Below are 22771 nucleotides of genomic sequence, written 5' to 3' on the forward strand. Positions count from 1 at the left end.
ACACACACACACACACACACACACACACACACACACAGAATAGGGTTACAATACATAAACACTTGACACTGGGGAATAATGAGGTGGCTGACCTAAACGCGTAACCCGTGCGTTATGAAACCCAGCCATGCATCTGCCCCACTAACACACTTCCTCAGGTTTCTGTCCTGGATCAAGGTTTATGTACTCACGATGTGCTGAACACGTTAAAAAGGACACACGGCGTTACGTGCAACATCTGAATCACTGCGAGTGAAACACAAACTCTCGGTTGATTCCACGTCTCACCGATAATGACAGCAGCACTTATCTGTGAAGAATCCAGAAACACAATGTTACTCCAACAAGAGCATCATTTATTAACCAAAATCATAATACAAACAAGTATCAAACAGAAATTAATTTCTGACCACGTCCAAGTGGTCTGGCACAAAGTTACCACACAGATGATATTTGCATTCGGTTTTCATGGCCATCGGGAACCTGAGCTTGATACAAATTTTTATGAATTGCTGTACAAATCTGTTATGTCGCACAATGCTGAGACGGCATTAAAAAGAAAAAAGTACAGGAAAGAGTACAAAAATATTTACAACCGAGGGGGGAGGGGGGGGGTCGGAAGTTGAATTGACATTCTGTTGCAAAATCATATTACCGGTAAGGACATCAACACGGTCATGTGTGACTTCGGAAGCTCGATAAACCCCAAGCAGCACCCTCTCCCCCCCCCCCGTTGTGAACGCTGATGTGTGACACAACAGATTGCCTTACACAACAGCTGTGATACTGAAAAGCCAAATGAGTGCATGAGCCCATGCCGAATACACCCAGACTGTATCGACTACAAGTAACTTAGAATTAACATGTGAGCCGGCGGCGGGTGGGGGTGAGCTGGTATCAAAACATGTTCGAGCAGGAAGTCAAAAACAAAAAAAGACTCTTTTAAAGTAACAAGATTTCGATTTTAGCAGAGTCAAGCTGCTGGATTCCAACAAACGCCTCTTCCTCGGGACAACGGTCGGCAGCGACCACAGAGCAATACAAAATGTGTGATAAATAAAGAGTTTGTTAGCATATATTGTTTGAAGTTATAATAGATCCTGCTCGGTGAACCCCTCTCCTCAGGGTGAGGTTGTAGGTCGGAGGTCGTAGTGCAGCAGGCATTAGGATGGAGGATCGTCCCCGTGTATGGCCTTATACTTGGCCATCTCCTCTGGGAAGACTTTACTAAGTTCTGAGATTAGCAGGCTCTTGAATTTCTGCAATAAGGACAAAACAGTGACAGTTTGTTTGGGTTTACCTCTTGAACCTTGTGAATTTTTGGTGCACAACTACATCAGGCCATCTTACATGTCTACGCCTACAGGAGCTGTGCAACCCAAGGCCTGAACAATGCAGCACATGCCATATACAAGGCTGGCTTACAATACCAAAAAAGTAAAAAGCCAAGCATGATGACAAAAATCTTCACAAAAGTGTTAAAATGATGCTAAATGACATAAAGAACAAACAATATGAAAAATAACTGCTCCCACAGATCATGAACTCAACCAATTAATTAATTAATTATGGGAAAAAAGACACCAAGGAGGAATTTCAATCTGGAAACCTACAACATGGTGCAGACGTAGGAGGTAGCCAACTCACAAACAAGGGGGGGGGGGGGGGGGACTGTCCAACTTTGCTGGACACCCAAAAAGCAATGGCAATTTCTGCTCCAATGCAAACACATATGTCTGTCTTTCTGCCATCTTTCCAACAAAAGCAAAACCACTTTACATATTCCACACTTAACAAATTCCACTTTACGTGCCGACGCATGTAAAGTGGAATACCTTCACTGAATCACCGATGACACAAGTTGGAGTTTATGGTGCGGGTGACTCAACGAATTCATTGTGCGCTTGAGACATTCAAAATGTGTTACATTCTGAATAGTTTTATATCAGCAAAAACAGCTTAACACAAGTGCACATATAATTTGGGTGGGACAATTCACAAATCTCACGATTCGATATGTCCCACGAGTCAGGGCTCACGATTTGGATTCAACAAGATACGGTGGACGCTTTAGTAAGCAGGAGGCAAAACACCACTGCAGTTCTCTATTTTTCATCTACTTTAGAATCAGGCTCAACGTGTTGGCATTATCAAGGCACGTATTCAAACATAATGCAAGTGCAACAGTTCTGAGAAAATGTTGTGCTGTCTTTTCTTGTTGTGTAACACAACTGCTTTACTTTAAAACTTTAAGCTTTAAAAACTACTAGAACGACCCAGGCAGTCATTTTGACCGTTCTGGATTTTCAAAGTTTAATAACTTTGTGGAAAAAAAAAAACCATACAGACCTGCCACTCCCAGAATGCTCCTAACATTGCATATATTTGCATTAAAATAAGTTTTAGATCAACTGCAAAAAAAAAAGTTATAAGATCTATCTAAAACGACCATGAGAGGTCAAAATGACCGTGCATAATTTGTGTGTCATGTCACTGTTTATGACTGTGTGCAGTTTGCGTCATTTCCTTCGCAACATTCAGTTCATTTTTTACATTTCACGTTTTATATATATATATATATATATTTATATTTGTTAACGTTTGGTAGATTAGCAATGTGTTTTTCAGGTATTATTGCCAACATGACTACCATCGAGGCACTGCAATATTTACAGGCGTTGGACAGCAGCAATTTTAAATTGTTTGAAAATGAGTATTGTAACAATCACGGATGTGTAGACTCGCTAGCTCGTTGGTTAACGGGTTGGACCCTTTAGTCAACTGCTTAACGTAGTTGCCTGTGGTGCGGGAGACCCGGGTTCGTGTCCCGGCTGCAGCGGTTCCTGACTGCCCCCTGAATTTGCCACAGTATTAAAGTTGTTAAAATGTTAATTTTGGTGTCAGTCGTTTCCTAACAAATGTTAATTTTGGTGTCAGCCGTTTCCTAACAGACATACTAACATATGCAATCCATTAATATCTCAATTGGGTATTTATCTTGGCAGAATATAGAGTTTAAAAACCCACGGTCATTAGGTAGGAGTGAAATCCTGATCGTCTCAAACCGTGAAGGCTGTATCAAACGATTCGGAATTCGATCCAGTATTGTCCCACCCCTACATACTTCCCCACTAAAATCAAGGCTGCTGAATCCGAGGTTGGAGTAGTGGGGCGGACTGAGAGAGCGAGCCACAGACAAATAAACAAATTTGTCAAACCAAAAAAGTGGATATCCCTGCCAGTTTGACCATACTCACAATGGAATTATACCATGCAGCTATTTAGTGTTTATACTGTGTTATTATATCACGCTCCTTTTCCCTATGCAGGCCTCAATAAACTACAGCACTATTAGAAATGTGCAATAAAATCAAATTCTAGATTGTGTATGCATGAACCAAAGTATTTCTGAAATTAAATCCAGTCATTACGGTCGTGTGGCTAATAAAAAAATATCTATCTGAACTTCAAGATATCCCACAATCCAGAGGCGAAGGACAATGCAAACATGCTGAATGTTTCCAAGAGCACTCCTGGTTCATTTTACATGCTACATATGACATTATAAATGGTTTTAAATCCACACTACTCCTTATGACATTACAAATGGTTTTAGTTCCACACTATCCCTTATATCCTTGTTCATTTGTACAATTTAAAAAAAAAATTCTTGTAGACAAGTCAAGAGAACAGCAACGGATATGCTATTCTACTAAGACATCTGTGGTTGTTTTACTCCGTATACATGAGCTGTTTTATGTGGAATAAATAAATCAATTGGAATTGTATTCATCCCTATATTATCTCTGGGAATTATAAGAAATCCACTTTATTTTGTCATTGTACAGTTACAATGAAAATTGTTTTCTGCATTTAACCCATCCTATTATATAGAAGCAGTGGGCAGCTGCGGTGCAGCGCCCGGGGACCAACTCCAGTTCAATTTGAGAGTAAAAATTAGGAGTTTGGGCTTCAATTGAGGATGTTAAGGATCCTGATCCTGTTACCTCGGTCAGTCCAAAAGTTTAGGAAACGCCACGGGAGATTTTAGGGTGAGATTTGATTAAATAATCAACAATTGACACTAAAATTCAACAGGGACTGGATATCTAACAGACGCTCCTTTTCGAGCAGCCAAATTCATTTTCATGGTATAAATACCATAATTTTCATTTCAACAATATTTGGTGTTACGCCAGGCTGCAAAAATTGCCTGCCAGCCATCATAATTCTCTGCTGGCCATTCTGCACATAAGTGTAATCACTGTAAATCTAGAAAAAGGTTTTTGCACCCACAGTGTCTTGTAATTTCAGTACTATATGGTCACCGTCAGTGGGATCAGTTTATTTCGGTGGTAGAATGTGGATCCATCGCCAGTTTCCTTAATCCTGACATGATTTCTTACCGTCATGGTGTCAATCTTCCCTTTGACCTGCTCGTTCTTCGCCAAGGCTCTCTCCAGACACTCCTTGGTGTACAGCTGAGGGTTCCTACCTTGGTCAATGTATCTATCAAGACAAGTCAAACGACATTAGTTTGGACAGGTCTGGTGGAAATGTAAGGCAAAGGTAAGGCAAAAGATTTGGCCATTTCTCTGTCATCGTACAGCTCTAACAGCCAACACTACAGACGTGCAGTGGTAATGTGTCATCTATCAAGACGCAGTAATATGGATGTTGCAAGAGACTCACTCAAAAGCTTCGAGTGGGACATTGATTTCATGGAGCTGTTGACGACACTTTTCTATGTCTTGCAGTCCAGAGATCATGAAGTTGCTGAAATCCAAAGAGATAAGATTAAACACTGCTTAACACAGCCCCTTGTCGATTAGTTGGTTGATTATTTTTCGCTACAAACAGGTCAATGGACATTACTCACAGTTTTTGGTTGAGTCCTGTTTGGCTGCTGGGCTGGAAATCGCTCACGATGATTCCCAGCTGTCGAATATTCTCGACAAATTTCTCGAGATGCTCTTCGAGGTTATCAAACTTTTCGGCCATTTTTAGTAATTCAATATAATATCACTTCTAATTAACATAGGTCGCTATATCAACGAAAATTATTTTGTCAATGCATCATTACTCGCCGGTTTTCACTGCGCTACGACTGCCGGAACACGATACTACTTTCCGGCAGTTCTTCTTCTTTTGATTATATTGGTGGTTGGACAGCTTTCGGGCTCATTACTGCCATCTACCGATCTGGAATGTGAACTAAAGAGCTACTCTGATACTTCTACCAAACAAAGAAATACAATCACATCAACACAGTAGACATAACTAGATAAATGAAATGAACCAAACGAAGATAAAAACAAGCAAGTAACTTATACTAATATTTCTCAGATTCTATTCATTAGTTTTGTTGATCCTAAATGCTTTAGATGGAGTTTCCAACACTAGTTACCTGAAGATTTTTTTTTTTAGAATATTACTGAAATTTTGCTTTCCGGCAGTACGGGAACCAATCGCTGTTGTGAATGCTCAAGTGGCTTGGCAACAACCAATCATAAAATCTCCCCATCCAATCCCATAGACGGTAGTGTCGTAAAACATTCAAGCGTCAACATTTTAGACTCGTTGCAATGCATGTCAGCAGCAAACTTGCACAATGCACATTAACGACTAATTGTATGTTTACACATAATATGAGGCGTGTTTCTGTAGAGTTAAATGAGACAGGGTAAACACAAGTACTCGATTGTTTAAAATTGAACTAGTGTTTCCATTATTGCCCCGATTTCTCATTAAAATCTGCTATTTGGTTCCACTATCGAATTCTTCTACCACCTTTTTTCTCTATTACTTTCATTATTATTATTATTGATAGTTAATGTCAGCAGTAGTATAAACTACTGGTTTCTCTGATTTTCTCGAATTCTAGATGGAAACAGCCCATTAACAAATGACTTGTGTTTGTAAAAATATTACTCATGCCTTGAGTTTTCATCTGTCTCTGTCGTTTGTCTGCTGATCGTTGTAAGAAGAGTTTCACATATTCCACTGATATGGGCTATCATTTTCATTTTACGCCACCATCATGTACACCCTACCCAGATAGCATCCGGATGTGGGTCACTTAAGGCAATGATGCGGCAGTGATGGCCTTCTTCTGGCCCTGGCAAAATAGATGTGAGCCTGAAGTATAACGGCAAATATGGCCCAGATATGCCAAATCAAATGTGGGACTTTTCTGGCAAAGATGCGGTGCTCTCGGCAACATGTAATCTGGATGTGACCCTGAAGTGGCCCGTGTGATAAGTGGTGAATATGGCCCAAATATCACAAAACAAATATGGGCCACCTTTGTCAAATATGTGGCACATGCGGCATTGCTATGGCTTGGTTCTGGCCCGGATCTGGCAAACAGGAGCAGACCGCCCAATTGCCACCATTCCACGCGGTATGTGGGCCGGATGAAAGTGTGGGACGGGTCCGGGCCTCAGCAATTTTGCTATCTGGGCAAGAGTGGATCACTTCTGCAAGTGAAAGAGTTTCTTGTTCTCTTTCGGAATTAGCTTGTATAAATGACCCGGTAGGTGTTTATAGATGAGCAATAGAAACAATATTTGATGGAATTAATCTGAAAATGGGGGGTTTTGGTATCGACTGGACTCTCGGGTTATGAGCCAGCCCAGACGGGAATCAAACTTGTTGCGGATGTTGACCCTCAGGGCATCACCAGATACGACGGCAGTGCCACGAGAAGCGTCCTGTGCGTATTTTCGCGTTAATGAGGCAAACGTGCTCTAAATCCCTTGTTGCTGCGAGCGTTGGGATCGACTGCCGGAAAGCCCATTCAGCCTAAGAATAGACCTGTGTGGGCTTCATCTGAGGATAAATGGGTATTTAAAAAAAGAAAGAAAGAAAAGGGAAAGGAAAGGAGTGTCCTAGCCGCGTAATGACGTCTTAGGGCACGGCCCACCTCGACATATAGCGTCAACATCGATCCGTGCCTTGCTGCCCAGACCGGCATTACTCATTCAAACCAGGTAGGCAGGCGCGCGGCGGAAGAACGTCGGCGTCGGGAGCGCGCACAGCGCTACACGCGTAAAGAGCGGATCGCGAACGCGCGTCCCCGGGCGCGGATTAGCCGAGGTTTTGCGCCTCCGCGGCCACGCTAGAGCCAGTGTCTCCGCGGCTGCGCTCGCATCAAAGACGTCCCCCCCCCCTCCGCAGGCGCAGGTCAGGCCGACGGGAGCTCCGCTGGATGAGCGCTTTTCTGCCGGACCCGGCGGGATCCGTTTCTGGTGCACGCAGAGGAGACGCGGTGTGTTTCACCGTCCACGGTAAGCGAATATAAAAGGGGCATTTTTTGATGTTTTGTCGTCTACCCGGGGCCGCCGAGGACCGGCGCTCGACTCGCTGCCGTCGAACAACCCGCAGTTATTCTGGCGCATCAATCACTTTTTTTTTTTTCAAATTATGTTTTAAGTGGCTGCGGTTTGACAGCGACGAATCCCTAAAATAGTTGTATTCTTCTTTCTTTTCTCTTTTTTCCCCCCCCTTCTCCATTGGCTGTAGGCTGAGTGGGAGCCTTTTCGAGACGATGCAGTGAGAAGGGCACCACCGGCGCCTGGCTTGTCTTCGTTCGAGGCTGCGGTAGTAAAGCGGAGGGACTGCGGCACCGGGAGTCCGTCGCCGTCGCTCTCGCCGTCTCGTCCGTCCGCCCCCCCCCCCCCCCATCTGCGGAACCGCCGGCAGCCACGGTGAACCTCCGCCACAGCGCTGGGCGAAAATAAATGATGGCCACCTTACTGCGGAAGATCGGTCTGATTCGCCTGCACGACCGAGACACCGAGGACCCCAAGCATCACCAGGGCTCGCTCAAAGGCACGAAGGGCAACCAGAAGAACAACGCCAAGCACTGCCAGACCACCAACGACACCAACATCCTGAGCACGCCCGAGATCAAAGCGAAGAAGCTGGACCAGCACAGCAAGGACAAGCCGCCCGGCAAGGATAAGCAGCAGGGCAGGGATGCCAAGGAGAAACAGCAGACGGCAGGAGGGGTGATCGGGGGTAAAGCCACCAGTGCCTCGATACCACCGCTAGCGCCTCACCGGCAACACTGCACCCAGGTCCGGACGCGGAGGCTCATGAAGGAGCTGCAGGAGATCCGGCGGTTAGGCGACAACTTCATCACGGTAGAGCTGGTCGACGACAACCTCTTCGACTGGAATGTCAAATTGCACCAGGTGGACAAAGACTCGGCGCTATGGCAGGACATGAAGGAGACGAACACCGAGTTCATATTGCTGAATGTCACTTTCCCCGACAATTTCCCCTTCTCCCCGCCTTTCATGCGGGTGCTGACCCCCCGGTTGGAGAACGGCTACGTGTTGGACGGCGGGGCCATATGCATGGAGCTGTTAACGCCGCGCGGGTGGTCCAGCGCCTACACGGTGGAAGCCGTAATGAGGCAATTTGCGGCGAGCCTCGTGAAAGGACAGGTGAGGGTCTCTCCACGTTCAATTTCCTCTTGCACATTTTCACGCAGCGTGTCGTTATCTCCGATACCCTCTCTCCTTTTCACCGTATAGGACAGGGGGTCGGGGGTCTGGGGTCGGGGGGTCTTGTTATTTGTAACCCGTGCGTCAGGGGTCATTAATGCGTAAAAGCTGCTTTACGCGTAGAGATCGGCCGTTTGTTCCGAGACCTGCCCGGCTCGCTGAGCGCGGTGCTGGGGGGGGGGGGGGGTGGGAGCGGAGGCCGGCGGGGGTCCTCGCCGTCTGTGAACGGCCGCAGCCCAGATCTTGAATCTTATTCGTCTTTACGTTGCGTTACGGCGGCCATTTCACGAGGAAACCCCCCCACCCCACCCCACAAACTCGGTATCGCTTTGATGCCGGGTCTTGAACCACGCACCTCGCCTGCTTTCACATGACCTCCCCGTGAATTCACCGTAATCTGGTGAAAACAGCCTCTGCTGTCAAAAATCAATCAGTCAGTCAGTACTTGTCTGTTTATTGTTTGTTTCACAGCAGTATTTCGCAATCGTCCTTCTCTTGGAGGGATGAACGGATAGATGGCTGGGTGGCTGGCTGGCTGGCTGGATGGATGGATGGATGGATGGATGGATGGATGGATAGATGATAGATGGATGGAAGGATGGATGGATGGGATGTAGTCAGCTGGTAGTCAGCCTACCAGCCGTCCTCAGTGACTGAGACTGACTAGATTATGTAATCCTGTCAAATCTGTTTTTTCTCATCCACAGTGCAGCAGCAGCAGCACTGCAATCCGGATGGTACATTTCCCAACACTCTGGGCTGCTGCTGCTGCTGCTGCCTTAGACCCTCGATACAAATGTCACTTTAAGTTTGGAGAAGTCATAGCGTCCTGTATGCAGTGCATATACCTTAATTTCACATTTCATGCCTTTCAGTGTAGGAGCATCTGCTTGTGTTCCTGGCACTTCGCCCGTGTCCTTTGACGTCATTGTTATGACAGTGTTATGGCAGGGAACCTTATGTAAACTGTCACTGAACACCCCCACCACCACCACCACCACCCCCACCCCCTACCCGGTGAATCTAAGTCTGTTTTTTGTCAGCGATGACATAAGCGAACACCATTTCCTTTGGCATGGTGTGATTATGCATCTGTTGGAGGGGGGGGCAGTGCAACAAATTTACACGAAGACCTGCATTTGTTTTTCCCAAAACACACACATATATAGATATAGATATAGATAGATATAGATATATAGATATAGATATGTGTGTGTATGTATTAGTTTTCCAACATCTCTATTGTTTTTTGATATGAAGAACATGCTTACAGAGGACTATGGTATTTCCTTGTGACTTTGACCCCCCCCCCACACACACACACACACACACATACACATGCAGGCACACACCTCCCTTCATATGTGTTCATCTACATATGCAGCTTGGCCAGTTGTAGTGGCTGCTCTGCAGTGCTGCTTAATTATCTTGCAGCATCTCCCCTCTAACAGCTACCCAATGGAAACAATATTGATTAATTATGCCTCTGCGCGCGCGCGTGTGTGTGTACTTGGGCACGTGCACGCGGGCCGTGACTTTTCAGTGGGGTTCGCTGTTCTCCGTATCATTTATTGATGGTGCTCTCTCATACTCACACGCAGATACCCCCCCTCCCTCCGCGCGCGCGGGGGGGGGGTATCTGATGCACTGCATGCGTGTCCTTGGGCATCTGTTGCCGGTGGCTAAACCGGGGTGGCTTTTTTTAGACGCGCCGTCTACTTTTAGCACGGGAGGACAAACAGCAACGAAGCGATGGGATCTGCGAGTCAACAAACCTTTTTGTTCCGCGCTCCACTCGCAGACGTGTGTTGTATTCGCAGCGTGTTGCGCGCACAAACACGACCGCTCAGACAGGCACACACGCAGACCCACAACGGAGACGCAGGGACACAAGCGCACACCTTCCCGACTCCTCATGGACAGACAGGATGTGTAGATCAGATGCTGATGTGATGCGGCTCCTTCGGAGCTCCGTCGTGGATCCGGAGCTGCAGAGGGGAGGATGTCCGTGGCCTTCTGCAGACTGGAACTCCAAGGGGGGACCGTCGAGATAGATGTGACGTGTCACCCAGAGAGGATGCATGCAATCTAGCTGCACGAGACTGTCCACCAAAAAAAAACGACCCCGTGGGTCGTTTGTACCAGCAGCCTATTGCGACCTGTAGTGACGTTTTAAGCTACTTCCTCGCGGTCCTCCGTAATTATAACACGTCACTTTCCCTGTAACAATAAGCACCGCCTCCCGTAAGCTCTCGCGAGAACGAATATTAAAAGCCAAGTTTAACGTCACATAGCGGTTATAACGTCCACGCTAGCTGACTCGCTAACTTTTGGGCTAACGTTAAGTTAGCTCTTAAAACGTCATTCATAGCTAAACCTACTGCCAACAGCAATGTTAGTTACTATACTAGACGACGAGACAACACAAAAACACACTGACTACGTGTTGCGCTGTTCTCAAATTGTTTTAAAAACCCACAATGCACAGGGGCGAAAAGTATCGGCGGCGTACCTCCTGCCGCCGGTAGGGGCGCTAGTTTAGCAAACGCTGCTGTGGGTCGTATTAGAGGACGAACGACCTTGGAGGACTCGCTGAGCTGCCCAGTACCGAGTAGGTTGCGGAGACATATATCATCAACAAGTTAATGGCCACTATATATATATCTGTGAAGTCCACAGGCAAACTCAACATACTGCTTTTGATTCAGGCATTAAAGCTTTGTGGTGTGGAACCGGTTTACGCACCTTTTATTTCCGCACCACGATGTCTAGGCCGTGTATACCGGGACAGCGTGGTGAAGAGCCACCGGTCATGTCTGTCCGGCTGTCCTCGGTGATTTGCTGCGGAGACGTAATCACTATTGATCCTTGTTTGTTTATCCTGACCCCTTATAACGTGTTTAGTTATGCAATCCCCCCAGCAGCCCAGAGCTGTTTTTTTTCCCGGCATGCACCGGGTCCCTTCAGGCCCATTGACTGATATCCACTCTCACACAATTACTCAGCAGCCACTTTACGCAACTGTGACACAACACCCCCCCCCCCGCCATTCCCACCCCAGACAAGCAAAGCGCTTAGCTGAAATAGATAAACACTGACACGGCACTGTATAGGCTGCTCACTCAGCTGACACACACACACACACGCACGCACCATCTTAAGCTTGCTTTACCTAATTCTCTTGCCTATCCCTTTCTTTGTCACTCTCTTTCACACACACACGTTCAGCAGCATAGCTATTCTTCCTCCCCCTGTCGTTTTACACTCCTCTTCTGATGTGTAATGCTGACACATTCTTATAAGCGGCTGTGAGCACAATGGTGCCAATTAAAGCTCACGTTCCTCTTTTAATGCTGAAGTGATAGGCCTTTGTACATTCTTATACATGAATGCTAATACAAGTCTCACTCTTACAGTCTTCCTCTCGCTCTCATTCTCTCTCTCCCTCTCTCGCTCTCTCTCTCACAGTCTCTCTCTCTATCTATCTCTCCCTCTCTCTTGCCATCTCTCTCCCCCTGTATCTCTCTTTCTCTCCCTCTCGCTCTCTCGCTCCCCTCTATCTCTCTCTATCTCTCGCTCTATATATATCCCTCTCTCTCTTTATCGCCCTCTCTCTATCTAGCTCTCTCTATTGCTCTCTCTCTATCGAGCTATCTATCTATCGCTCTCCCTCCCTCTCTCTCTCTCTATCTCTCCCTCTCCCCCTCTCCCCCTCTCTCACTTCCTCTCTCTATCTATCTGTCTGTCTATCTCTCCCTCTCTCTCGCCCCCTCTATCTCTCTCTTTCTCTCCCTCTCTCTCTCGATCTCTATCTCCCCTCTGTCTCTCTCTCTATCTCTCTCTCTCTATGTATATCCCTCTCTCTCTTGATCTCCCTCCCCCTCTCTCTATCTAGCTCTCTCTATTGCTCTCTCTCTATCGAGCTATCTATCTATCGCTCTCCCTCCCTCTCTCTATCTATCTATCGCTCCCTCTCGCTCTCTCTCACTCTCTCTCTCTCTCTCTCTCTCTCTCTCTCTCTCTCTCTCTCTCTCTCTCTCTCTCTCTCTTTATCTCCCTCTCCCTCTCTCTATCTAGCTCTCTATTGCTCTCTATATCGATCCATCTATCGCTCTCCCTCTCTCTCTATCGCTCTCTATCTCTCTCTCCCTTTCTCTCTCTCTCCCTGTCTTTCTCGCTCTCTCTCTCGCGCTCTCTCTCGCTACTGTAGCTACATGTCTCTCGCCCTCCTTTATCTCGGTCTCTTTCATTCAGCGCTGCGCCCTATCCCTTCTCAGTCTGCTTCACTTTCTTTTTATCTTTCTAATAATGTAGGTTTCCATCACACACACGCACACACACGCCCACGCACACACACACAGCCCTCATCCCATGCCGCTCTCATTTAGAAAAAAACAATGGGAAATTGGCCACCACTGTGTATATACCAGTACATCATGGTTACGGTAATTTAATTAATAATCGTATGTTGTCCGCCTGAAAGGCGCATTTCCCCTTGTCATCAATCACCATGGCAATCACAGCCACGTGACGGTGGATAATTGGCATTTCAATTTCCTTTCCAATGCAGTGGCCGCCATTTTGAGGTGGTGACAGCAACCATATGGTGGGATGTGAAGATATGCATATGTAATAAGCGAGCTACTTATTAAACAAGCCAAGGCCCTTTAACGGTAGACAGTTATCGCATTATCCACGCTTTGCTTCCAGAGATGTGTTTTAATATCATGCTAATTACAGTATTGTGCAGAGCACGTCTTAGTAACATCGCCAGGTTTCTGCTCTGATGAGCCAAAACATTATGACCACCTGCCTGATATGCTGTTGATCCTCCGTGTGCCGCCAAAATAGCTCTGACTCGCCGAGGCATGGACAAGACCCCTGAGGCTGTCTTGTGGTATCTGGTGCCAAAACATTAGCAGCAGATCCCTCAAGTCCTGGAAGTTGCGAGGTGGAGTCGCTGTGGATCGGACTTGTCGGTCCAGCACACCCTACAGATGCTCAGTCGGATTGAGATCTGGAGAATTTGGAGGCCAGAGCAACACGGAGCACTTCATCGTGCTCCTCAATCCAGTCCCGAACAGTGTGTGCAGTGTGGCAGGGTGCATTAGCCTGCTGTAAGAGGCCACTGCCATCAGGGAATACCGTTGCCATGAAGGGGTGTACCTGGTCTGTCAGCAGAACATTGCCCACAGCATCACACTCCCTCGACCAGCTTGTCGTCTTCCCACAATTCATCCTGGTGCCATCACTTCCCCAGGTAGATGGCATACGCCTACATGGCCGTCTACGTGATCTAAAAGAAAACGGGACTCATCGGACAAGGCCATCTTCTGCTCCAAGGTCCAGTTCCAACACCCGCGTGCCCATCGTAGGCACTTTCGACGGTGGGCCGGGGTCATCACGTGCACTCTGACCCGTCAGCAGCTATGCAGCCCCATACACAGCAGGATGTGTTGCACTGTGTGTTGTGACACATTCCTCCCGTCACCATCATTAACATTTTCTGTGACTTGTGCCACAGTAGACCTTCCGTTGGTTTGAACCAGACGGGACGTTGCCCTCAAACATCAACGGGCCTTGGGTGCCCAACAATCTCTCGCCGGCTTGTGGTTTGTCTCTGCGGACCGCTGCTGGTAGGTACTCACCACTGCTGACCGGAAGCACCCCACAAGCCTTGCTGTTTCAGAGATGCTCTGACCCAGTCGTCTGGCCATAACAATGTGGCCCTCGTCAAAGTCTCTCAGGTCTTTACTCCTGCCCATTTCTCTTGCATCCAACATGTTGACTAGGAGAACTGATTGTTCACTTACCATCTAATCTACCCCCAGACAGCATCCGGATGTAGGCCACTTCAGGCAATGATGCGACACTGACTGTCTTCTTCTGGCCCTGACAAAATGGATGTGAGCCTGAAGTGGCCCACATGTATAGTAGGAAACATGGCCCAAATATGCCAACTCAAATCTGGGCCTTTTTTGGCAAAGATGCGGTGCCCTCGGCAACATGTAATCTGGATGTGACCCTGAAGTGGCCCGTGTGGTAAATGGTGAATATGGCCCAAATGTCACAAAACAAATATGGGCCACCTTTGGCGAATATGTGGCACATGCAGCATTGCCACGGCTTGGTTCTGACCCAGATCTGGCAAACAGGAGCAGACCGCCCAAGTGCCATCATGCCACACGGTATGTGGGCCGGATGAAAGTGTCGGTTGTGGGACGGGTCCGGGCCACAGCAAGTTTGCTATCTGGGCCCAGACCTTGACATGTGCCCTTGTTTGGAGATGACCAACGTTATTCAGTTCGCCTGTGAGTGGTCGTAATGTTCTGGCTCATCAGTGTAGCTCTACATTTACTCTCATGTTAGGTTTGTGTGCGCCAGCGTTTCTGTTAGTGTAGAAACTGACGACTGCTGCCAACAGAGACATATTCTGTTGTGTTTAATTTGCACAAAGGAGACGGACAAAAAACAATATGAAGAAGGTAAACCCTCCCTGAGAGAGCAAAGGGTCAATGGGAATGGAAAGAGCAATAACAGGGCCAAGTGTGTGTGTGTGTGTGTGTGTGTGTGTGTGTGTGTGTGTAGGCCCTGATAATGAGGCCGGTGTTGTTACAGTAATGGGGATTGATAGCCTTATCTTCAGACCTTACAGCATTATCACCCCCCCCACCCCACTTCCTTTTCTTCAAAGCGTTGTGTTCCACCCAGAATAGCCAAGCAGGTACACAGTGGGACAAACCGAACATCATGGGGCAGGCATGGGAAGGCGGGAAAGAGCTGGCACGGGACAGTGGGTCACAATACAGGACCCCCCCCCCCATCCCTCCTTTAGGTTCGGCTTACACAAGAGAAATCAACCTCGGGGTTACTCAGAGGTGCTACCGGTTAAGGAGGGCCTAAATGCAATGCAGAGGGGTTGCGGCGAGACGCCAGACGTGTAACCGTGAGAGTATCGATCCGTAACGCCGTGCAGGAATTCCACCTCCTGCAGCAGAATGGGCGGGGGGGGGGGAGGGGGCTCTCTCTTCGCCCCCTTCTCAAAGAATGTCACTTGTATTGGCTTTACTGCCGGTGCCAGATTTTAGTGCCATGTTTGTGTTCAAGCGGGGGGTGGGGGTGGGGTTGGGGGGGGTCAAACGCCTTATTACTTTGCCAAGAAAACTCCTAGGGGGGGTAAACGCCGGTGCACGATGCCGTATACGACACGGTGTGGGCGTCGAATACAAAGATGCAGGCTACACACACGTCCGCTGTGCAGAGATGCTCAGTCGTGCAGTCACAACACACCTCACGGGTCTCTGCTGATGCAGTTTTTGTTTTGTTGTTTTACTCCCTGTGACAAATAACCATGCTGATGTCGACGAGATGACCTGTTATGGGAGCCAGAGCTTCGTTCGATCCGTCGCCTCTCAGCGTGGCTGGCGATGGACGTCGGTTTACTACGCCGATCTGGTCAGAATAGAATAAAATAGATCAAGAGTACACTTTATTTGTCATTTGTGCATACATCCACTCTCTGCATGTAAGCCATCCTATTGTATAGGAGTAGTGAGCAGCTGCAGCGCCCGTGGACCAACTCCACTACTTCTTTCCGCTGCCTTGCTCAGGGGCACAGCCAGGAGTATGCTAGCTTTGCTAGTGCAGCAACCAGGACACATACCCACATCCGGCTTCCCACACGCAGACACGGCCAATTGTGTCTGTAGGGACGCCCGACCAAGCCGGAGGAGGTAACACGGGGATTCGAACCAGCGATCCCCGTGTTGCTAGGCAACAGAATAGACTGCCACGCCACTCGGAGTCCCTGAACCCAGGACCTTCTTGCTGTGAGGCAACAGTGCTAACCACTGGGCCACCCAAGCCCTGTCCTGGGTGGCCCAGTGGTTAACACCTTCTGTTTGTGTGCGAGCGGCCTTCAACCAGCGGCCCAGCTGAGGGCGGGTTCTCTCAGACCTCGTACACAGTTAACACAGGTCCACCGTCTAGCGGCGCTCATTTGAATAGTGTATTTAGTCAAGGCTCAGTTTCATCGCCGTGTGTCTCAATATTCCGCTTTTAGTGGGGATGTTTGTTTCTCTCCCCCCCCCCCATCCTCCCACGCAGTCTTCTTCAGAGAAGACTCCACACAATAAAGCAGCTCCATCGTCACCGGCGATGCCCTTGTGTTTATCATTAGCCTCGGTGTATGAAGACGGTGTAGGCTTGCACCTGGGTGTAGATACCTGGTTGTGAGTCTGCACCAGCCGCCGGGGTTTAAACGCCGCTGTGCCGGCTCCCTGAAGTCCACACTGTCTCGTTTCCTCTCCGGAGGCCCGGTGTCCTGGTCCTGGGGCGAACGGGTTTCCCTGTGATCCGCCGTGGCAAGGCCTCGCCATCTCTAGACTTTGATCCGATGTTGGGTCACCCAGTATCCAGAGCTCTGAGCGCCATCAGCATCACCCCCCCACCCCACCCCCCGCTGCATTGGCTCATCTGGAGCTGAAGTAGTCAGATGGGATTTACATTTTTAATTCATCCCTTAATCGAGATTTTTTTCCCCCGCTACTTTGACAACTTAGGCTCACTTAGGCCGACCCATGTTAACTCTCTCTCTCTCTCTCTCTCTCTCTCTCTCTCTCTCTCTCTCTCTCTCTCTCTCCCCCTCTCCCCCCCCCCTCTCTCTCTCTCTCCCCCTCTCTCTCCTCCTCCGCAGGGGCGCATTTGCAGGAAAGCAGGGAAGTCGAAGAAGGCCTTCAGCCGTAAGGAGGCGGAGGCCACCTTCAAATCCCTGGTGAAGACCCACGAGAAGTACGGCTGGGTGTCCCCTCCCGTCTCCGATGGCTGAGGCCCCGCCCGCGCGGCGGCCCCCCCGCCCGCCGGGATGCGCGCTAGCCGGACAAACCCCCAGCTAGCCACGCCACGCAAAACGACACACCACGCTACACCAACTTCTCCACACTCCCCCCCCCTTCACAACGCTTCACTCGAGGGGTCCTTTAGTGGTTTTGGGTTTTTTTTTTTTTTTTTACCATCCTTCGCGTCCCATCATTTCTCATCTCACCGGAAAAAACTCTGCGAGAGTGGACACTCATCACCACCACCCTCACTCGTCCTTCAACAGGCGATACGCTTTCTCCTCCGTTTCCCTCCTTCCCTCGCTCTTCCTTCCCAAAGAGATCCACCGCCACCGCCCCCTCTCTCTTCCCAGGGTGGAAATCCTCATTAGGAGTCGTGGAGGTTTGAGAGGTTGTCAACTGTGAGACTCACCCACCGGGGACAGCAGAAGGGAGCGCGTGCATCGGGATTGTACATTGCGTTTCTTTTCTTTTCTTTTGTCGACTGCACCGCGAAACGCACGCGACGCGCAAAAAGGGACGAACCGAGGCCGCGTGGCCTCCCGACCCATGTGATAGACTAACTAAATGAAGGCGACCCCCCCTCCACCGCCCCACACCACCCACCCTGCTGCTTCTCTGTCCCAGCCTTTCCACCATATGACCTCCCCCCATCCCTCTCACCGTTCTTCCCCTCTCCCCCTCTCTCTGGCTCTCCCTCTATACTGACGACATAGCACTGAGCTGGCATTACTTTCCATTTACTTTTTCCGCGTCTGTCGGGTCATTTACATATAAATGAAGCTGTTCATGTTTAATAGAGGGGCAGCGCACCAGTGCTTAGACTCCACTCATTCACTCTTTCTTTCCCCTTCCTTTTCGCCTGTGCTGCTGTTCACAGTTCAGTGCAACATGATGATTGTAATTTATGTGGAGCTGTGCTCTCTGCAGCTCGCTCACTTTGTTCCTCGCGCTCATTTCTCTCACCCTCTCTCTCCCTCCCTCCCTCTCTCTCTCTCTCCCTCCCTCCTCCCTCTCTCTCGGCTAAATTTAGAGCTCGCTGTTGCATGGATGGATATTGATTTCAAATGGAGGGGGGGTGATCTTATGTTGCTTTATGCAGAGACCCTGTATGACGATGAACAGAGTGACGGTTAATCACCTGTCTTTCTTTTTGTCTCTGTCTGTCTCTGGCTGTCTCTCTCTCTCTCTCGCTCTCTCTCTCTCTTTCCTCATATTATCATATATGTGAAGGAGAGGGGGGACGATATTGATTTGGATACCACGTGTAAATGCTGATGGGCAGGACTCTGTGTGTGTGTGTGTGTGTGTGTGTGTGCGCGCGCGCGCGCGCGTTTTGTATGCGCCGAGATTTTGCGTGTGAACGAGCGCAAGGGAGACGACCTTTGAACCCGGAAAACACCTACGACTGACTGTGAATGAGGACTAGGACGAAATGAACGTGCTGTTCTTACTGGCTGGATTACGCTTCGCTGTCTCACCGCAGCGTCCATGTCACGTCCTGATGATGACTTGTGGTGGTGAATCACTGTCTGTGTGTACTTCCTCCTCTCCTCCCCCTCCCTCCCTCCCTTCCTCTCTCCCGGCGGCTGGGATGGCGGAGCTGCGTTGCCTCACATTCTTGGTACCCGCATGCTGGACATTAAGCTGTTGCGCACACACTCACAGACATCATTTGCATCAGCGCACACGCACGCACGCACACACCCCTCTGGCTCGTGACAGAGCTGATAACACCCCAGAAATGAAGACGGACAGAAGCGGAGCGCTGACACAGATGGAGTGGCAATTTAAAACGGGCGCATCTCCGTCAGAGGAGCAGCACGCTTCACTACTGTCTTGATTGATGTCTGCTGAGAAAGAAAGAGAGGGGGGGAGGGGGGGATAAAGGGAGGGGGACACGGAGAGAGAAGAGAGACGCGTGGGAACTTTGATGTCTACCGCCTGCTCCTTGAAATGTCAGCTGGAAAGCAAAATGGCTGAAGACCGATACTATTTGTAGCGCCCGACGTGTTAAAACACGCGCACGCATGCGCACGCGCCCTGACACTGATTACCCCCCCCCCCCCCCGGCTTTTAAACGAGGCGGTTAACGCGCATCCTTTACTCTGAAGCATCAGCGAGCCGCGGCGCTGCCTCGTCCGGTGGGGCCCTGCCGCGCGTTCATTTCCGCCATCGTCCGGCGAAATGTCAGAGGGGGGGAAAGCCGCTAATTGGCCTGACATTTTCAGCAGGGCGCGTCTTTAGAGGGGCGCCACGCGGGGAGGAGGAGCAGGAGGAGGAGTAGGATGTCAAACCACCTGCTCAGCGGTGACATTTGTCACTCCGTTAAGGCAGGGGAGGAGGAAGAGGAGGAGGAGGGGGAGGATGGGTTGCAGAGGAGGTGAGATAGGTGCAGGTCAACGCCGATACGATCCAACACATTTCAAAAGCCCCCCCCCAGGGGGGGGGAGTCCGGGTAGTGTAGCGGTCTATTCCGTTGCTACCAACATGGGGATCGCCGGTTCGATTCCCCGTGTTACCTCCGGCTTGGTCGGACACAATTGGCCGTGTCTGTGGGTGGGAAGCTGGATGTGGGTGTGTGTCCTGGTGGCTGCACTAGCGCCTCCTCTGGTCGATCGGGATACCTGTTCGGGAGGGGGAACTGGGGGAAATAGCGTGATCCACCCAGCCCTCCCCGGATCGACAGAGGGGGGTGGAGCAACAACCGGGACGGCTCGAAAGAGTGGGGTAATTGGCCGGGTACAATTGGGGGGGGGGTTCAAAAAGAAAAAAAAAAGCCCCCCCCATCTCGAGTTTCATTTGCATCCGATCATCATTTGTCTGTGTGCGCGTGCGCGTGCGAGACAGCGAGCGCGTGTGAAATATGTTTTGCTCTCCCGTCATAGCAGATAAATAAAAACAAAAAGAAAAAGAAAAGAAAAAGAAAACAGCACCTGGGCCGCGTGCTGCTGTCTGAGGTTAGAGTGTGTTAGTGCCCGTGGGTCTGGCTAGTCGTTTCAGGGTGGACCGTGTAGTGTTCGCTATGGCTTGTAAAGGGAGAACCATTTTAAAAACGAATCATTATAAAACAAAAGATCTCCAAAACGAGTGTTCGCTGGTTTCCAGAGAATCATTTTGTGATATAGTTTTAGATCGGTAGTTTGCAGAGACACTAACTGGGTGAACTGATCATGTTGTATTATATTTGCATGTGATATGTGATTGGTAGCTAGCTGTTATCTTTTTTTCTTCTTTTTTTTCATTTTTTTTTCAAGAAAAGCAAGGGGAAAAAATTATGGGAAAACAAACAGCAACGCTTCTCTTGTTCTTTTTCCTGTTCTGTATGTGCTTATTTTCTTTTCTTTCTGATTGTCCTAAAAATGTCACATTGTGTTATATGAATGTTTGTGTTTTAATTTATTTGTGGTTTGCCAAAATGAAGATTCGAAGCATGTTGCAGGTATCGTCACAGAAAACTAGAAGAAGAAAAAGAAAAAAAAATCCTAGCTAAGAATGATAGCCTATGTATTTGTACGATGGGGGGCGGGGGCGGTTGGGGGGGAGGGGGTATGTTTGTTTTGCCGGGGGGAAGATATCAGGGCCTAAAGATGGACAGGGGTGTCACAAAGCCTCAAGGTTGCCCAGGGAGATTTCCCCCAATCCCCCAGAGTACTTCCTGTAGTCCCCTCCGTGACTTCAGCAGCGCCCCCTCGGGCACAAGGTGTGTGTGTCGGGGTGGAGTGGGGGGGGGGGGTCAGCGTTCAGGGGTCAGGACCGTGATGTGGCTTGTTGGGTGATGCAGTCAACTACAAAGATCGGAACTGAAGTTACCCCTGAGTGCAGGTCCCAGGTCGGTGCACGTGACCTCCCCCCTATATTTCTAATCCCCCGTTGTGACGCGAACGACCTGCGATCCGCATCTACGGGCAACTTCATCCCAGTCTCAACTCCAGACGTTTGGTCCAAACCAAGGTCATAAGTTCAAAGGGTGAAAGGTCATTGCAAGACCAAACAGGAATGTGCAATAAAAGTTACAGCTTATTCAAACTCAGCCGATTGGACTTGTGTATTTTTTGTATCGTGATCTATTTTGATTCATGCCGTTAACACTGCTGTCGTCATTTTCTAGGAATATATGAATGACGCACCTCGGGCTGCTTTGTTCCTCTTTTGGCCCCCGTACTATCCTTGTCTCATCCGACGCAGTCTCGCTCATTGACACCTCATTTCAGAAATCCCCGATAAGGATCACCGTAATTTCCGTTCTCCTCTTCTTCGCTTGTTATCAGATGTCCTGCTTGAACGTCCCGTTTCCCTGCTGCGTCTCAAGCCGATGCACAAATCTGACACGGGCGCCGTAGTCTTTGTGCGCGCGTGTGCGTGTGCGCGTTTCTGTGCGCGCGCACTGGTCATGGTGAGAGATGGTTGCGTGGTGTAGCGAATTCGGGGGGCGACCACAGGAACTGCCGCAGCCGGGACGCGAACCCCTATCTCCTGCACCGCGGGAGACATCGCTAATCGCGCGACTAAAAGGCCAAGGCCTAACGTGTCTACTTATTCATGCACGCTACAATGGCTTCACAGTACTAGACTCCATACCTCAACCTTACTCCACCATTACTCCCCAGCAGCCAAGCTGCAGTCATAGATGTGCGACGATGAGACGGAAACACGTTTCGTCAGGTCATTCAAGGTTTACTCCCTGCCCGGTCCTACTCTGCAGGTTTGGGCTTTGAAAGTCTGCTGACCACAAATTGTACCAATCACAACTTAGCCTGCTAAATTGTGCTCAAATTGCAAAGATAAATAAATTGACGGACACACGTGTACACAAACTTTGCCGTCATCGTTGCTGACATGTTTTGCGGGTGATATATGTGAGTGCTGAACGCATATGCACACTCGGCCAATACAGCTGGTGCTGATTCCGGTATGCTTATTAATTTATCCCTGAGCACACACTTTCCGCCTAGTTGACGTTTCCTCACTGCTCATTAGAGGGGGTTGATCGAGCAGTGTAAGGATCAGAGCGAGAGAGAGCGAGAGAGCGAGAGGGGGAGAGAGGGATATTGATGACACCATGCTGAATACTCTGAGGACATCCGGGCAAGCAAACGAGTTTAATTTCCTGATTAGTAGATGCAGTAGGCATCCAAAAGGCTGCGCGCGCGTGTGTTGTGCACCTGAGGACCCAGAGGGACGACAGTCATACTCAACCCCGAGTGCCCGCCGATGATGATGATGATGGTGTGTGTGTGTGTGTGTGTGTGTGTGAGAGAGAGAGAGAAGGAGTGCATGCATGTGTGTTCTGCGTGCACTCCAGTGATCTGGATTTGAAAGGTGAATGTGAGCAGCGGACAGGAACGTTCATCGTTGAGCTGTGAGACAACAAGAGCCAGTCCCCTGACGGTTACTCCGACACAAACACGTCCGCACAGA

General features: G+C 49.1%; 2 protein-coding genes across 2 annotated transcripts; one reads left to right on the top strand and one right to left on the bottom strand.

The window, feature by feature from the left end:
• Positions 1 to 339: 339 nt before the first annotated feature.
• med10 (mediator complex subunit 10) lies at positions 340 to 5109 on the bottom strand. The gene is made up of 4 exons (XM_056298652.1): positions 4880 to 5109; positions 4693 to 4776; positions 4407 to 4509; positions 340 to 1259 (listed from the first exon to the last, which is right to left on the bottom strand). Exons 1-4 carry the CDS (start codon positions 4999 to 5001, stop codon positions 1164 to 1166), a joined length of 405 nt encoding a protein of 134 aa, XP_056154627.1. The 5' UTR covers positions 5002 to 5109; the 3' UTR covers positions 340 to 1163.
• A 2071-nt stretch (positions 5110 to 7180) lies between these two features.
• ube2ql1 (ubiquitin-conjugating enzyme E2Q family-like 1) lies at positions 7181 to 18664 on the top strand. Its single transcript, XM_056298829.1, has 3 exons — positions 7181 to 7289; positions 7525 to 8453; positions 17209 to 18664. The coding sequence occupies exons 2-3, from the start codon at positions 7743 to 7745 to the stop codon at positions 17338 to 17340; spliced, it is 843 nt and encodes a 280-aa protein (XP_056154804.1). The 5' UTR covers positions 7181 to 7289; positions 7525 to 7742; the 3' UTR covers positions 17341 to 18664.
• The last annotated feature ends 4107 nt before the right edge of the window (positions 18665 to 22771 follow it).

Source organism: Lampris incognitus, chromosome 18, assembly GCF_029633865.1.
Source record: "Lampris incognitus isolate fLamInc1 chromosome 18, fLamInc1.hap2, whole genome shotgun sequence".
NCBI classification, from domain to species: Eukaryota; Metazoa; Chordata; class Actinopteri; order Lampriformes; family Lampridae; genus Lampris; species Lampris incognitus.